At 50.1% G+C, this 18,439-nt stretch overlaps 1 protein-coding gene across 1 annotated transcript; it reads left to right on the top strand.

Annotated features, from left to right (window-relative positions):
• Positions 1-438: 438 nt before the first annotated feature.
• On the top strand, positions 439-16,946 carry LOC122366801 (transforming growth factor-beta-induced protein ig-h3-like). The gene is made up of 5 exons (XM_043339396.1): positions 439-1,432; positions 14,416-14,525; positions 15,719-16,085; positions 16,295-16,504; positions 16,693-16,946. Exons 1-5 carry the CDS (start codon positions 1,348-1,350, stop codon positions 16,944-16,946), a joined length of 1,026 nt encoding a protein of 341 aa, XP_043195331.1. The 5' UTR covers positions 439-1,347.
• Positions 16,947-18,439: the final 1,493 nt, after the last annotated feature.

Genomic DNA, 18,439 nt, shown 5'->3' with positions numbered 1-18,439 from the left:
CCCGTGGACCGGTACCGGTACGGGCCTCCGCGAGTGGCCATCTCCTCCGAGCCGCTGCCGGACCGGTACGGCACCCCGCTGACGGTGCTGCGGTCCCGGGTACACGGCGAGCCCCGGCACCGGTACCGTCCACCGGTACCGGGCCGAGGCTACCGGCACAGGAGCCCTCCGAGGGGCGACTACCGCCACTATCACGTCAGCTCTCTGCACGGCAGCGCTCATCGCAGCCCTCACACGAAACCTTACAGTAGTCCTCAGGCCAACTATCACATTGATATTCACACCAATTCGTATGCTGATTTTCACACTAATCCTCAGGCTAATCCTCATGTCAGGCCCCAAGGTTCTCGCATCAGCACTTTCGTTCATTCTCACACTAGTTCCCACAGTGATAGCGTTTACCCACTGATCAGACCCATTCACAGGCCGCCAATATCAAAGTTTCGCCCTTATGACGAGGAAATTCACGAGCTGGATAAAGAAGACCGACGAGAAGAGGAGTCTGGTGGCAAGCTGCTGCATCTGGTAACACGGAGCACTCTGCAGCCGGACTCTGAGAGACCGTCAGTGGCTTCAGAAGCCACACAGGCAGACAACGACCTGAAAGGAGAGTCTTACAGCTCGTACGGCCAGGGACGGGAGTCTTCGAACTGGGCGAAGGAGCCTGATCAGGCTCCTTCGACGGTGCCGATAAACGTTTATGGACCAGGAAACCGCCATACTTTGTTCTACAGACCACCAGTTCATCTCCACGACGCACCTCTCAAAGTTAAGGACGATGCAGAGACCAAGTCAAAAGCACATCCGAACCTCTCACTCTATGGCGATTATAAGCCTGTATATGTGAATTTCAACCATTATCTCGTTTCACCGGGATATGGATCTTATCCGGCCAGCACGGAGCGTGGAAAAGAGCCACTAATTACGACTAAACCTGAGTATGCTTCACAACTACCACACCTTTTCAAACAGGCGTCGAATGCGTCCAATAAAGGTGTGCTAAATAATATAGCACCGCCTCATTCATACTTGGCTACAGACGGTCAAGACGGTGCAGCTGGTTCTGTGCCAACGAATAGGCACGGCCCTCTCAGGATCAACAACGGCAAGCCTGTAAGAATCACGCCTGTACGGAACTACATTGCACCGCCCGTGACCAACCATCAAAGAAGGTCACTGACTGGGGATGAAGCAGCCCCAGCCATTCACCAAAAGCATAAGCGATTTCCTCCCCCTGAGTCCATCTCCGTGCTTCCCTTCGCCGCCGCCAGTCATCCTTCGACCACCTCACCGCCTCCCACAGAGCCCCTCACCTCTCCGGGCGCTAACCGGACGGCCAGCAGCATCATGGAGCTGCTGCAGAGCTCCAACGCCTCCACCCTGATCCAGCTGCTGCGGCTGGCGGAGCTGGACACCCTGCTGGCTGACACAGGTAGGTGGCGACACGGCCACACGCTGATTATTTGCTTGGAGCGACTTTTATCCCACCAATCGCATCACCAAATCCACCGGAGGCGTTCACTGAGTGACCGTTTAACTAATTTCACCCCTGACCGGTCGTGTCACTCCGACGAGCCCGTCTCCAGTGACCTCCCGTATACTAACTGTCACCGCTGTGTTGACGGCCCGTCATGGCGTGTCGGTGGACGGGCGGTCACACATGGTGTCAGCCGGCTGACACCGGCACGGTCACACATGGTGTCAGCCGGCTGACACTGGCGCGGTCACGGCCGCTGCGCCTGGAGTGTGGGGAGGCATCCGGGCTGTTTACTATATACGACAAACGGTGCGAATCGTGTGGGATATTGGGGTCAGGGGTTGGATTCCCATGCCGTGAAAAGGTGGCGATTATCGCGCGTCGAGTCACACATCAGATGACTCGAGTCTGCAAGTAGGTATGGGAAACTACGCTATTGTCAATGAATGGATATTATTTTATGTCCGTCAAGACAACCCATATTCAGCCCAGATTCAGCACGGATTCAGCCCAGATTCGGGACACCTCCGATCAAGCTGAAAATCGCACACAATGTAGGCCATGACATGCCCAATCCACAGTCCAAGTCATTTGGTGGCACTCCCAGCCGTTTGACCTACAGAGGTCAGCAAAGGTCACGTGGCCCAAATTTGCACAGCAGATTGTGGCCCACCCAATAAAGCTAGAGCGCTAAAAATGGCACCAATCGACACGCCAGCATCTAATCTTACTTTCCCAACACTCATTTGACCTCTCAAGGTCATGCGATGACCTAAGGTCATTTGTGGGCTATGTCGAAAATACACTTGCACAGCAGCTTTCGAGCAGATGATATTGACCAAATTCCAAATCAAAAGACATCATCGGGTAGCCCATAGGCTGTAGAAACTTTCCTTAAAAACCGCTTCTCGATTTGTGACCCCGTTTGACCTCGGCAGGTCAAAATGTGCAAATAAACGACACTCAATACGTCGCAGCCCGGATTCAGCCCAGATTCGGGACACCTCTGATCAAGCTGAAAATCGCACACAATGTAGGCCATGACATGCCCAATCCACAGTCTAAGTCATTCGGTGGCACTCCCAACCGTTTGACCTACAGAGGTCAGCAAAGGTCACGTGGCCCAAATTCGCACAGCATATTGTGGCCCACCCAGTAAAGCTAGAGCGCTAAAAATGGCACCAATCGACTCGCCAGCATCTAATCTTACTTTCCCAACACTCATTTCACCTCTCAAGGTCATGCGATGACCTAAGGTCATTTGTGGGCTATGTCGAAAATACACTTGCACAGCAGTTTTCGAGCAGATGGATTGACCGAATTCCAAATCAAAAGACATCATCGGGTAGCCCATAGGCTGTAGTAACTTTCCTTAAAAACCGCTTCTCGATTTGTGACCCCGTTTGACCTCGGCAGGTCAAAATGTGTAAATAAATGACACTCAATACGTCGCAGCCCGGATTCAGCCCAGATTCGGGACACCTCTGATCAAGCTGAAAATCGCACACAATGTAGGCCATGACATGCCCAATCCACAGTCTAAGTCATTCGGTGGCACTCCCCACCGTTTGACCTACAGAGGTCAGCAAAGGTCACGTGGCCCAAATTTGCACAGCAGATTGTGGCCCACCCAGTAGAGCTAGAGCGCTAAAAATGGCACCAATCGACTCGCCAGCATCTAATCTTACTTTCCCAACACTCATTTGACCTCTCAAGGTCATGCGATGACCTAAGGTCATTTGTGGGCTATGTCGAAAATACACTTGCACAGCAGTTTTCGAGCAGATGGATTGACCGAATTCCAAATCAAAGCACATCATCGGGTAGCCCATAAGCCCTAGTAACTTTCCTCAAAAACCGCTTTTCGATATGTGACCCCGTTTGACCTCGGCAGGTCAAAATGTGCAAATAAACGACACTCAATACGTCGCAGCCCGGATTCAGCCCAGATTCGGGACACCTCTGATCAAGCTGAAAATCGCACACAATGTAGGCTATGACATGCCCAAACCACAGTCCAAGTCATTCAGTGGCACTCCCAGCCGTTTGACCTACAGAGGTCAGCAAAGGTCACGTGGCCCAAATTTGCACAGCAGATTGTGGCCCACCCAGTAGAGCTAGAGCGCTAAAAATGGCACCAATCGACTCGCCAGCATCTAATCTTACTTTCCCAACACTCATTTGACCTCTCAAGGTCATGCGATGACCTAAGGTCATTTGTGGGCTATGTCGAAAATACACTTGCACAGCAGTTTTCGAGCAGATGGATTGACCGAATTCCAAATCAAAGCACATCATCGGGTAGCCCATAAGCCCTAGTAACTTTCCTCAAAAACCGCTTTTCGATATGTGACCCCGTTTGACCTCGGCAGGTCAAAATGTGCAAATAAACGACACTCAATACGTCGCAGCCCGGATTCAGCCCAGATTCGGGACACCTCTGATCAAGCTGAAAATCGCACACAATGTAGGCAATTACATGCCCAATCCACAGTCCATGACATTTGGTGGCACTCCCAGCCGTTTGACCTGCAGAGGTCAGCAAAGGTCACGTGACCCAAATTTGCACAGCAGATTGTGGCCCACCCAGTAGAGCTAGAGCGCTAAAAATGGCACCAATCGACTCGCCAGCATCTAATCTTACTTTCCCAACACTCATTTGACCTCTCAAGGTCATGCGATGACCTAAGGTCATTTGTGGGCTATGTCGAAAATACACTTGCACAGCAGTTTTCGAGCAGATGGATTGACCGAATTCCAAATCAAAGCACATCATCGGGTAGCCCATAAGCCCTAGTAACTTTCCTCAAAAACCGCTTTTCGATATGTGACCCCGTTTGACCTCGGCAGGTCAAAATGTGCAAATAAACGACACTCAATACGTCGCAGCCCGGATTCAGCCCAGATTCGGGACACCTCTGATCAAGCTGAAAATCGCACACAATGTAGGCTATGACATGCCCAAACCACAGTCCAAGTCATTCAGTGGCACTCCCAGCCGTTTGACCTACAGAGGTCAGCAAAGGTCACGTGGCCAAATTTGCACAGCATATTGTGGCCCACCCAGTAAAGCTAGAGCGCTAAAAATGGCACCAATCGACTCGCCAGCATCTAATCTTACTTTCCCGACACTCATTTGACCTCTCAAGGTCATGCGATGACCTAAGGTCATTTGTGGGCTATGTCGAAAATACACTTGCACAGCAGTTTTCGAGCAGATGGATTGACCGAATTCCAAATCAAAAGACATCATCGGGTAGCCCATAGGCTGTAGTAACTTTCCTTAAAAACCGCTTCTCGATTTGTGACCCCGTTTGACCTCGGCAGACGGCAGGTCAAAATGTGCAAATAAACGACACTCAATACGTCGCAGCCCGGATTCAGCCCAGATTCGGGACACCTCTGATCAAGCTGAAAATCGCACACAATGTAGGCAATTAGATGCCCAATCCACAGTCCATGACATTTGGTGGCACTCCCAGCCGTTTGACCTGCAGAGGTCAGCAAAGGTCACGTGACCCAAATTTGCACAGCAGATTGTGGCCCACCCAGTAGAGAAAGAGCGCTAAAAATGGCACCAATCGACTCGCCAGCATCTAATCTTACTTTCCCAACACTCATTTCACCTCTCAAGGTCATGCGATGACCTAAGGTCATTTGTGGGCTATGTCGAAAATACACTTGCACAGCAGTTTTCGAGCAGATGGATTGACCGAATTCCAAATCAAAGCACTTCATCGGATAGCCCATAAGCCCTAGTAACTTTCCTCAAAAACCGCTTTTCGATATGTGACCCCGTTTGACCTCGGCAGGTCAAAATGTGCAAATAAACGACACTCAATACGTCCCAGCCCGGATTCAGCCCAGATTCGGGACACCTCTGATCAAGCTGAAAATCGCACACAATGTAGGCCATGACATGCCCTACCCACAGTCTAAGTCATTTGATGGCACTCCCAGCCGTTTGACCTACAGAGTTCAGCAAAGGTCACGTGGCCCAAATTTGCACAGCAGATTGTGGCCCACCCAGTAGAGCTAGAGTGCTAAAAATGGCACCAACCGACTCGCCAGCATTCCATCTTACTTTCCCAACACTCATTTGACCTCTCAAGGTCATGCGATGACCTAAGGTCATTTGTGGGCTATGTCGAAAATACACTTGCACAGCAGTTTTCGAGTAGATGAATTGACCGAATTCCAAATCAAAGCACATCATCGGGTAGCACATAGGCCGTAGTAACTTTCCTCAAAAACCGCTTTTTGATATGTGACCCCGTTTGACCTCGGCAGGTCAAAATGTGCAAATAAACGACACTCAATACGTCGCAGCCCGGATTAAGCCCAGAATCGGAACACCTCCGATCAAGCTGAAAATCGCACACAATGTAGGCCATGACATGCCCAATCCACAGTCCAAGTCATTCGGTGGCAATTCCAACCGTTTGACCTACAGAGGTCAGCAAAGGTCACGTGGCCCAAATTTGCACAGCAGATTGTGGCCAACCCAGTAAAGCTAGAGCGCTAAAAATGGCACCAATCGACTCGCCAGCATCTAATCTTACTTTCCCAACACTCATTTGACCTCTCAAGGTCATTCGGTGACCTAAGGTCATTTGTGGGCTATGTCGAAAATATACTTGCACAGCAGTTTTCGAGTAGATGGATTGACGGAATTCCAAATCAAGGCACATCATCGTGTAGCCCATAGGCCGTAGTAACTTTTCTTAAAAACCGCTTTTCGATATGTGACCCCGTTTGACCTCGGCAGGTCAAAATTTGCAAATAAACGACACTCAATGCATCGCAGCCCGGATTCAGCCCAGATTCGGAACACCTCTGATCAAGCTGAAAATCGCACACAATGTAGGCCATGACATGCCCAATCCACAGTCCAAGTCATTCGGTGGCACTCCCATCCGTTTGACCTACAGAGGTCAGCAAAGGTCACGTGGCCCAAATTTGCACAGCAGATTGTGGCCCACCCAGTAGAGCTAGAGTGCTAAAAATGGCACCAACCGACTCGCCAGCATTCCATCTTACTTTCCCAACACTCATTTGACCTCTCAAGGTCATGCGATGACCTAAGGTCATTTGTGGGCTATGTCGAAAATACACTTGCACAGCAGTTTTCGAGCAGATGGATTGACCGAATTCCAAATCAAAGCACATCATCGGGTAGCCCATAAGCCCTAGTAACTTTCCTCAAAAACCGCTTTTCGATATGTGACCCCGTTTGACCTCGGCAGGTCAAAATGTGCAAATAAACGACACTCAATACGTCGCAGCCCGGATACAGCCCAGATTCGGGACACCTCCGATCAAGCTAAAAATCGCACACAATAATTGGCTGGGGGGATCCATGTGATCGCAAGGCACCTCGCAGTTGCGATCAAACGTAAGTTGAATCGGAACAGATATTGGAGGGATCCATCACATCGCAGGCTAAGTAGATACGCAAGTTGTATCGCAAATGGTGAAGATACGAACTAACTTTACGAATCTTCTCGGTCGATCGGAAGGCCGATCGTAGCGAAGCTTTACCTCTTTCTCAAGAGAAAAATATAAGAAATTTTCAAAATTTTCACAAAACCGAAATATATGTTAAACAAATATGTTTGATGAACACGTGTGCAAAATTTGAAGTCGATTTCTTCAAAAATGGCTGCGCTAGAGCGTTTTAAATTTACACGTTAAAAACGGTCACTTTCACGTCATTTTTGTAATCACTTTTTCAATTTTGAAATTTAAAAAGTGTTTTGGGCAATTTTTCGCGTTAATTGCGAAAATCTGACCAAAACATGTGTCGCACCATCAATGATCCGATACGCCATCAGAGGCCGCGCCGCGGACAGGTGGGCGCGGCGATACCTAGGCCGCGTGGGGGTTACACTGGTGTTCGGGAAGGGCTATGTCAACGCGAGGCAGGCCGCGGGGGAGCCGGTTGCGGCGCCGGTCCGTATTTGTCGGCGCCTAACAGTGCAGCGGTGCGTTTATGGCGGAGGGAGGGGAAGCGGTGTAGTGTCGGCAAGGCCGCACACAGGAGAGGGCACCGGGCCTCCCCCCATTCGAGTTGGGGCCCCTAATCTTTAGACCGCCGAAGACCATGTAAAATGAACTGAAATAATGATTGAAAAGACCGGGAGGGCCCATCTCGTTCCCCAGCAGGCCTATACGAGTCCATAAATGCCCAGTAGCGCAGCCAGGGGTATTGTGGTGAAATTTCAATGGCCCTCAAAAGACCTCAAAGGGCCCACAGATGGGGTCACCGGGTCCTCAGATGGTCCCGAAGGGCCCTCGGTTAGCGTCAAATGGCCCTCATCTGGTGTCAAAGGGCCCTCAGATGGCCAAATGAAGGGCCACAAGATGGCCTCAAAGGGCCCTCAGATGGGTTCAAAGGGCTCTCAGCCAACGTTAAACCTACCTCAGAAGACCTTAAAGGACGTCAAAGGGCCCTAAACCTGCGTCAGAGGGCCCTGAGCTCGCGTCAAACGACCCTCCGAAGGCCTTAAAGAGTCCTTAGCTTGTGTCAGAGGTCCCCCAGCTGGTGTCAGTGAGCCCTCCTCAGCTGGCGCCAAAAGTCCATCTGAAGGCCTCAAACGGTCGTCAGCTGGAGTACAACGGTCCTCAGATGCCGTCACGCGGCCCTCAAAAGTCTCAAGGAGCCCTTATAAGGTCTCAAAGGGCCCTCATTTGGCCTCAAAAGGCCCTCCGCTAGCGTTAACCGGACTTCAGAAGGCCTTAAAGGGCCCTTATCTGGTGTCAGAGGGCCCCAAGCTAGTGTCAGAGGGCCCTCAGTTGGCGCAAAATGGCCATCAGAAGGCCTCAAACGGTCCGTAACTGGAGTCCAACTGCAACGGTCCTCAGGTGGCGTCAAGCGGCCCTCAAAAAGCCTCAAAGGCCGCTTAGAAGGCAGCAAAGGGCCCTCATATGACCCCAAAGGGTCCTCTGCTGGCGTCAAACGGACCTAAGAAGGTCTCAAAGGGCGTCAAAGGGCCCTGAGCTCGTGTCAAAGATAAAAGCGCCCTTAGCTGGTGTCAGGAGGCCCCCAGTTGGTGTCAGCGTGCCCTCAGCTGGTGTCAGAGAGCCCTCAGTTGGCATCTACTGGCCATCAGAAGGCACCAAACGGTCCTCAGATGGCGTCCAACGGTCCTCAGCTGACGTTAAGAGGCCCTCAAAAAGGCCTCAAAGACCCCTCGGCTGCTGAAGAGGCCCTTAGCCTCAAAGGAAACTCAAGAGACGTTAAACGGCCCTAAAAAGGCTTGAAAGGGCCCTCTGCTGGTGGCAAAGGGCTCGCATATGACGTCAATAACAGCTTTGTCAAAAACGGACCTGAGAGACCTTGCCGGTCCCTGGTTATAAGGGACTCCTGTCTCTTGCAGTAACCTGAGTGGCCCACGTTTACTGAGGGGCCCCTGGTTATTGAAGGAGTCCCTGGTTATCAGAGGGTTCCCTGGTCACCTGGTGGGTCCCTGATCAATTGAAACCTCCCGATCATCTGAGCGCCCCCTGATTGCCTTGGTCTTGGCGTTGGCGTACAGTTTAAAGTCGTCGGCACACTGCGGCCTCCTCTTTCTCAACAAGTCCCTCTATTTCTTCTGCAGCGAGGGCGATTTCGTCAAAATACTCCTCCATCGCGAAGCCTCGTGCGCAGACGCAGTCTTCGGGGCGCTCGCTGCGCCAACTCTTGACGCCAACTGACGGGCTCCAAATGGAACAGGTGGACTCCGAAACGAACATGGGAATGCCGACACATGATCCCTCCTGAAATTTACAGAGGAGGAGATGTCCCTGACAGCCTATTTGCAATAAGGGTCACTTCGTCGGCACACTGCGGCCTCCTCTTTCTCAACAAGTCCCTCTATTTCTTCTGCAGCGAGGGCGATTTCGTCAAAATACTCCTCCATCGCGAAGCCTCGTGCGCAGACGCAGTCTTCGGGGCGCTCGCTGCGCCAACTCTTGACGCCAACTGACGGGCTCCAAATGGAACAGATGGACTCCGAAACGAACATAGGAATGCCGACACATGATCCCTCCAAGTTTACAGAGGAGGAGATGTCCCTGACAGCCTATTTGCAATAAGGGTCACTTTTACACTATAGACGTATGAGAATTCGACCTTATCGACATGGTACTACGAGGTCAGCTGATCTGCTTGGCATTTAAATCGTAGTAAAACTGGCATTTAAACGCTGCGAAACAACTTACGTACAACGTAGCTCCGATTTGCCGCTCTTTCTTTTTCATCCCTCCGATTTTCTTCCGATCAAGAGAAGTTTCGTACCGAGAGAAGTTTCGCAGCCACGTCCGATATAACTTACGATAGCACGGATCCCCCCAGCCAATGTAGGCCAAGACATGCCCATTGCCCAATCCACAGTCTAAGTCATTCGGTGGCACTCCCAGCCGTTTGACCTACAGAGGTCAGCAAAGGTCACGTTGCCCAAATTTGCACAGCAGATTGTGGCCCACCCAGTAAAGCTAGAGCGCTAAAAATGGCACTAATCGACTCGCCAGCATCTAATCTTACTTTCCCAACACTCATTTGACCTCTCAAGGTCATGCGATGACCTAAGGTCATTGTGGGCTATGTCGAAAATACACTTGCACAGCAGTGTTCGAGCAGATGGATTGACCGAATTCCAAATCAAAAGACATCATCCATAGGCCGTAATAACGGCCCATAGGCCGTAATAACTTTCCTTAAAAACCGCTTCTCGATATATGACCCCGTTTGACCTCGGCAGGTCAAAATGTGCAAATAAACGACACTCAATACGTCGCAGCCCGGATTCAGCGCAGATTCGGGACACCTCTGATCAAGCTGAAAATCGCACACAATGTAGGCCATGACATGCTTAATCCACAGTCCAAGTCATTCGGCGGCACTCCCAGCCGTTTGACCTACAGAGGTCAGCAAATGTCACGTGGCCCAGGTTGCTTCAGGTTGGTCAGGTTGCTTACCTCTGTAGGTCAAACGGCTGGGAGTGCCACCGAATGACTTGGACTGTGGATTGGGCATGTCATGGCCTACATTGTGTGCGAGTTCCAGCTTGATCGGAGGTGTCCCGAATCTGGGCTGAATCCGGGCTGCGACGCATTGAGTGTCGTTTATTTGCACATTTTAACCCGCGCCCGGCTGGGGGTCCTGGATTTCCACGCCCTGCTGGGGGGGGGGTGTTTGAACACCCCCCCCCCCCCTTGGAACTCGGCTCCTGGGCCACGTAGCGATACGCGGAAGGCGGCGTTCGAAAGAGCGTCAAAAATAATGACGAAATCACTTCGGTCAATTTTTTGGTCAGGTCAAAGGTCAGGTCACCAGAGGTCATTGAAGGCAAAATTTCGCCGATTTCCAGGTCGAATGTCGAAAATTTCCAAGAAGCCAACGCATAACTTGGGAACCAATAGAGCTACAGCGCCGCGGAAAAGCGCATTCGATAGCCCTATTAACGCCCTTTCTGAGTAATTCTCTCAGATTTGACCTAACGTCAACGGTTTTGCCTGCAGGGGGCAAAAACTGCAAAAATAGCCGATTTTTTCGAAAACAGTTTTTCTGCAATAACTTTTGACCCAAGCCTTGCACGAGCTTACTTTAGCCGGCATCGTGTTCCTCTCGTCAAGACGCATCGAATGAACTATAACTTGACCTTGAAAGGTCAACTTGAAAAATTGACCTCAGGTCAAGGTCATGACCTGACCGGAAAGAGTAATGTTGCATATCAGTCGATCCGTATCGTCGATCTGAACACATCTAAGGCGTTTTCATATGCTCTAGCATGCCTCTATCAAAAGTTATTTGCGAAAAACTGTTAGATACCATTCGTGACCTAAGATGACCTCAGGGCATAAACAAGGGTCACGGACACCATTTTCATGTTCAGTGTGTCTAAACCACTTGTAATTCGGTGTTTGGGAGTGTTTATAATGTCTTTCATCCAAAAGAGGCGCATTTCAATTTTCTCCCATTGACTTATAATGGGGAGGTCGCAAAATTGACCTGACCTTAGGTCATCGATATCAAAATTCTGAGATATACATTTTGTACATGCTATTGCTCTAAGCAATCGCTGAAAGTTTCAAAGCGATCGGTCACTCGGTGTAGCTATGACAGACATTGAAAGTTTTTATGAGGTGAGGTCACTTCAAGTGACCTGGTGACCTGACCTTGAATGACCTTGGTCTGAAATTTTCACAACATGTGTAGAATTGATGTGTGATAAGGTGTACCAAAAACGGCGGCGCTCCACGCCGCCGTTTTTGAGATATTCGCGAAAAACCACAAGGGGGGTGTTCAAACACCCCCCCCCCCCCAGCAGGGCGCGGGTTAACCTGCCGAGATCAAATGGGGTCACATATTGAAAAGCGGCTTTTAAGAAAAGTTACTACGGCCTATGGGCACCCGATGATGTGCTTTGATTTGGAATTCGGTCAATCCATCTACTCGAAAACTGCTGTGCAAGACGCAAGTGTATTTTCGACATATCCCACAAATGACCTTAGGTCATCGCATGACCTTGAAAGGTGAAATGAGTGTTGGGAAAGTAAGATTAGATGCTGGCGAGTCGATTGGTGCCATTTTTAGCGCTCTAGCTCTACTGGGTGGGCCACAATCTGCTGTGCAAATTTGGGCCACGTGACCTTTGCTGACCTCTGTAGGTCAAACGGCTGGGAGTGCCACCGAATGACTTCGACTGTGGATTGGGCATGTCATGGCCTACATTGTATGCGAGTTTCAGCTTGATCGGAGGTGTCCCGAATCTGGGCTGAATCCGTGCTGCGTCGTATTGACTGTCGTTTATTTGCACATTTTGACCTGCCGAGGTCAAACGGGGTCACATATCGAAAAGCAGTTTTTAAGGGAAGTTACTAACGCTTACGGGCTACCCGATGATGTGCTTTGATTTGGAATTCGGTCAATCCATCTACTCGAAAACTGCTGTGCAAGTGTATTTTCGACATAGCCCACAAATGACCTTAGGTCATCGCATGACCTTGAGAGGTCAAATGAGTGTTGGGAAAATAAGATTAGATGCTGGCGAGTCGATTGGTGCCATTTTTAGCGCTCTAGCTCTACTGGGTGGGCCACAATCTGCTGTGCAAATTTGGGCCACGTGACCTTTGTTGACCTCTGTAGGTCAAACGGCTAGGAGTGCCACCGAATGACTTAGACTGTGGATTGGGCATGTCATGGCCTACACGGTGTGCGAGTTTCGGCTTGATCGGAGGTGTCCCGAATCTGGGCTGAATCCGGGCTGCGACGTATTGAGTGTCGTTTATTTGCACATTTTGACCTACCGAGGTCAAACGGGGTCACATATCGAAAAGCCATTTTTAGGGAAAGTTACTACGGCCTATGGGCTACCCGATGATGTGCTTTGATTTGGAATTCGGTCAATCCATCTACTCGAAAACTGCTGTGCAAGTGTATTTTCGACATAGCCCACAAATGACCTTAAGTCATCGCATGACCTTGAGAGGTCAAATGAGTGTTGGGAAAGTAAGATTAGATGCTGGCGAGTCGATTGGTGCCATTTTTAGCGCTCTAGCTTTACTGGGTGGGCCACAATCTGCTGTGCAAATTTGGGCCACGTGACCTTTGTTGACCTCTGTAGGTCAAACGGCTAGGAGTGCCACCGAATGACTTGGACTGTGGATTGGGCATGTCATGGCCTACACGGTGTGCGAGTTTCGGCTTGATCGGAGGTGTCCGGAATCTGGACTGAATCCGGGCTGCGACGTATTGAGTGTCGTTTATTTGCACATTTTGACCTACCGAGGTCAAACGGGGTCACATATCGAAAAGCGATTTTTAGGGAAAGTTACTACGGCCTATGGGCTACCCGATGATGTGCTTTGATTTGGAATTCGGTCAATCCATCTACTCGAAAACTGCTGTGCAAGTGTATTTTCGACATAGCCCACAAATGACCTTAAGTCATCGCATGACCTTGAGAGGTCAAATGAGTGTTGGGAAAGTAAGATTAGATGCTGGCGAGTCGATTGGTGCCATTTTTAGCGCTCTAGCTCTACTGGGTGGGATACAATCTGCTGTGCAAATTTGGGCCACGTGACCTTTGTTGACCTCTGTAGGTCAAACGGCTGGGAGTGCCACCGAATGACTTGGACTGTGGATTGGGCATGTCATGGCCTACACGGTTTGCGAGTTTCAGCTTGATCGGAGGTGTCCCGAATCTGGGCTGAATCCAGGCTGCGACGTATTGAGTGTCGTTTATTTGCACATTTTGACCTACCGAGGTCAAACGGGGTCACATATCGAAAAGCGATTTTTAGGGAAAGTTACTACGGCCTATGGGCTACCCGATCATGTGCTTTGATTTGGAATTCGGTCAATCCATCTACTCGAAAACTGCTGTGCAAGTGTATTTTCGACATAGCCCACAAATGACCTTAGGTCATCGCATGACCTTGAGAGGTCAAATGAGTGTTGGGAAAGTAAGATTAGATGCTGGCGAGTCGATTGGTGCCATTTTTAGTGCTCTAGCTCTACTGGGTGGGCCACAATCTGCTGTGCAAATTTGGGCCACGTGACCTTTGTTGACCTCTGTAGGTCAAACGGCTGGGAGTGCCACCGAATGACTTGGACTGTGGATTGGGCATGTCATGGCCTACATTGTGTGCGAGTTTCAGCTTGATCGGAGGTGTCCCGAATCTGGGCTGAATCCGGGCTGAATCTGGGCTGAATATGGGCTGTCTTGACGGACATTATTATTTTGACTCGCAGCGAACATTAGTCGAGTCGGCAGGTGATGCCAAATTATCTGCAACTAGTTGAAACCAAATAACCTGAACTGGTGAGACGAACTGGTGTTCCTAACTTAGAGGAATTATTAAACGGTGTCTATGAATAACTGCGCTGTCTAGGAAATTATAAGTCTGCAACAGATCCTGGTTAATATATGCTCACTATGTGACGTTCGCAGGGCCGTACACATTATTTGCTCCCACCAACGAGGCTATGGATGAGCTGGTGAAGCGACTTGGAGGACCACAGCAGATGTTAGAAAAAATGGGCAAACCCAATCTTGTCAAGGTAACGTCTCGCATGACTTTGCTTCAGCTTAACCCTCGCACGACCAGGCCATTTCTCATAACACGAACGACCAGTGGGGGGGGGTGTGACGACCCCCCCCCTGGCGTTTCGAAACGGAAGGTCGTAGAGCTTAGCGGAAAAACCAACGGATTGCTCTCAACGAGATCTCGCGATTGGTGGTATATTTTTTGGTCCTAGGTCAACATTTGACCTACTTATGACCGGTCAAAGGTCAAATTTTCCGAAAAAAATCAAACTTTTTCAACTTTCCGCGGCGATTGCGGCAAAACGGTGGTAGATATCGACTTGAAACCTTCACTATCGTGTTCCTTGATCAATTCTCTATCGTTTGGTATGTATTTCGTTTCCCTAGCTCTAAAAAATGGCGCGTTGGGAGCGCCGGAAGTCGGCAAGGTCACAGTCGGCGGCAGAAATTCGAAAAATCAAAATTTAAATTTTTGAAATCTGATTGTATTTTTGGATTTGGGAGGTCCATTTGCTCCCTATAGAAGCTAATATTGCTGCATATTCCCATTGAGGTGACAAGAATTAGCAAAATAGTGGTTCGGGCGCTTTTCAAAAATAGTACCGGACGCTGTTCCTCTTGTGACGTCATAGCTCCGTGACCTGACCTGACCCGGTCAATTTTCTTGCACCACACGATAGCCAATGCTTGCCCCAACATGTATGGGAAGTTTCATCATGATCCATCAAACAATGTGGGTATCACCGGCAGAAAACCTAGGGATTCGGCGCACACGTTTGGTAACTGTCGGCCGGAGGCTGTACCTCTTATGACGTCATAACTCCGTGACCTGACATGACCCGATCAATTTTTTTTCGGCAAAAGATGCGCAAAGGTTGCCCCAGAGGGTATTGAAAATTTCAGCCCGCTACGACAAGCCGTTTAGCGTGCACTTCGAAAAAACCTCAGGGGGGGGTTGATACAACCCCCCCCCTAGGCGTTCTAGGGTTAAATGTACATTATACCCGTACAAGTGCCAACTGGTTGGATATACTATGCGTACTCGGTATGCCCGCATACCTAACTTATTATTTTCTATTATACACAATCCATAACTTTTCAATCAAATTCACCTTCACACCTATAATTTACGCGATATGTGAACACCTGCACCTATTGCGGTACAGTGCAACTATCGGCTCTTGTTTTGTCCCTGTTATCCAATCAGCTGCTGCTGTACCACGTGATGCGTGGGTTCACCCTGGAGGAGGACCTCAGGGATGACGTGCTGGGTCGGACACTGGCCGGCGGACGGCTGAGGATCAATCAGCACCGCGTGGCCAGCTCCAGCACCAGCTCCAGCACCAGCTCCAGCAGCGGCCGGCGGCGCCTCGTCACCACTGTGAACGGGGCGCGCCTGGTGTCCGGGCCGCGGCTGGCAGAGAACGGCGCCCTGTTCTCGGTGTCGGCCGTGCTGGCGCCGCCGCAGCCGGGCGTGCTGGCCGCGCTCAACGCCGACCCGCTCGGCAGGTTCACCGTGCTGCTGCAGACGCTGCGACTGGCCGGACTGCACGACCAGCTCCAGCATGACGAAGGTGCAGGTCCATGGCAGGAGCGGTCCCTTTAGAAAAGTTAGCTAAATTAAGCAATATAAGTGAGCGCTATATATATGTTACGGCACAGTCTAATATTTTAGCTTTGCTAGTTCCATGTTCTAAAATATTCTTAGAGCAATCATATTTTTTTATTTCCCAATATAATATGTCTCACAGAATAACCGTCTCTCCCCCAATGTGCCCGGCAGCGGGCCCGGTAACTCTGTTTGCCCCGACAAACGCCGCGTTCGCGACCGTCCCGGAGCGGCAGCTGCGGCGGCTGCTCGGCGACCGGCGGCGGCTGAGGCGCCTCCTGCTCGGCCACCTGGCCACCGGCTGCCTGTACTCGGCCCGGCTGACCGACTCCGGTCCGGTCAACACCCTGGCCGGGTCGCAGGTCACCGTCAGCGGCAGTCCAGGTCAGTCGGCCGAGGCGCCAAATCGGATACCTTTAACTTCATAGAAACTTGTTGGACTTACTTTTGATAAATTAGTCGTAGGTAAAATGACTTTTTCAGTCACGTGCTGGAAATGACCGAGCGGCCACCACGATAGGAACACCCTTGACCCTTGACACTGCCTGAGCCGTCTGTGTGTGGTCCCTTAGAGCATCTGACGGTGGACGGCATCAGCGTCCTGCTGCCGGACATCTCCACCGAGAACGGCGTCATCCACGCCATCGGCGGCGTCATCGGGCGGCATCGGACGTCATCAGAGACGTCATCAGGGGCGTCATCAGGGATGTCGTCAGACACATCATCAGAGACGTCATCAGAGACGTCATCAGAGACGTCATCAGAGACGTCATCAGAGACGTCATCAGTGACGTCATCAAGGGCGTTATCAGGGAGGGCTGCGTGAGTGAGTGTTATCAGGGATTTCAGTACACCGCGCCAGTGCCGTCGGAGGGTCATTTTTAACGCCCGCCACTCAGTACAAACGGGCACCGTATAGCTGTGGGTGGATGCTGTCCTCCACAACTGTCGACTGACGATTAAATGGCTAGTCTAATACCAACTCCGTTTTGCTCTCAGTGGATGTCAGACGATACATAAACGTACGGTGCTGCTGTGTGTGGTGCCCATATCTGCAGGGATCAACCACAGGGACCATATCTGTGCTGCGACTACATATGTACACACTAGTGGTGTCAATTTCAGAAAACGTATGTTTAATGTCCGTCCAATGTCCAATACTTACGTCGACTGTCCGTCCAAAAATGTCCAAGCCAGCCATTTGTCCAAAGATGTCCGACATCTACGCAATAGTTTACACTCAACACCGTTATTTAATTCGCTTTTAATGTATCGTTACCAGCTCAAAAGTGTTAATCATATGGAAAACTGAGCTTTCTAATGGCCAATCAATGTTAAAGGGACCCTCCCACCTTAACATTAGATTTGAGTTGAGATAGCCAAAATGGGGTCCCTGGCTCACAATTACCGGTTTCGGCACTCACAACATCGAGAAATGCCTTAAATCGGAAATATTGAATTTCAAAATTGCAGCATTTTGATTCAGAGGGGCTAATGCTTAGGAATACCCCTCTGAATGTGTGACGTCAGCGCAGATATCTAACGATTTTTAAATGTTTGACTAAAACGTTTTGTAGCACGCGGTGGTATATGCTATTTGCGCGCAGCATCTGCCGCAAATGCCGCACTTCTAAAATAAAGTCGCTAGAAACAGCGGAGATCCCAAAAAGTAAACAAAAGTAAAAGTCTAATATCTTGAAAACCGGTGAATATTTTTCGGTGAAATTTGGTAGATATTCGTTTTCGCTCTTTCTGAACCGAGCGACATCACTTTCATGCCAATTCATAAACTTTTTTGAAGGTGGGAGGGTCCCTTTAAACACGATTACTTTATAAAAAAAAAAAAATTGAGGTGTAGCAAGCGATTGTCCAAAGTTGTCCAAAGCCCGCTGTCATTGTCCAACCAAATTCCGAATTGGACATTGGACAAAATCGGAATTCCGAAGATTCAAGTTCCGATTGACACCACTAGTACACACAGCTCTATAGGTTTATACGTGTCGTGCCGGACGCACCTACAACCGGCCTCATGTCGTGAGGCGGACCAGCTGGGTGGTAGTGTGACTGATGGTACGGTTGAGGTGTGACTGATGGTCCCTCTACGAGTGACAGATGTGCCTCAGTGTTGACAGAGGCGGCTGTTCCGAGCCGTGACTTATAGCACCGGTTCATGGCGGTCGGTAACGCACCGCTTAACCAGGGAACATTACATTCGTCCGCACGGCTAATGATGCTTCAGTGGACGAGTGATGCCGTTTGCTGGTTATTGTAGAGTGATACAAGTGTCGAATGTGGCGGGTGGCCGTTAACCTGTTTCGA

Source organism: Amphibalanus amphitrite, unplaced genomic scaffold (assembly GCF_019059575.1).
Source record: "Amphibalanus amphitrite isolate SeventyFive unplaced genomic scaffold, NRLGWU_Aamphi_draft 000832F_arrow, whole genome shotgun sequence".
NCBI classification, from domain to species: domain Eukaryota; kingdom Metazoa; phylum Arthropoda; class Thecostraca; order Balanomorpha; family Balanidae; genus Amphibalanus; species Amphibalanus amphitrite.
This window is presented reverse-complemented; position numbering and strand designations above follow the sequence as displayed.

What these genes read in the sequence shown, in the direction of transcription:
- LOC122366801 (XM_043339396.1), top strand. Translation starts at nt 1,348, where the DNA reads ATGGAGCTGCTGCAGAGCTCCAACGCCTCCACCCTGATCCAGCTGCTG. An exon ending in GCAAACCCAATCTTGTCAAG is followed by an intron (nt 14,526 to 15,718) that starts GTAACGTCTCGC and finishes TTATCCAATCAG; the next exon opens with CTGCTGCTGTACCACGTGAT. An exon ending in CACCGTCAGCGGCAGTCCAG is followed by an intron (nt 16,505 to 16,692) that starts GTCAGTCGGCCG and finishes GTGGTCCCTTAG; the next exon opens with AGCATCTGACGGTGGACGGC.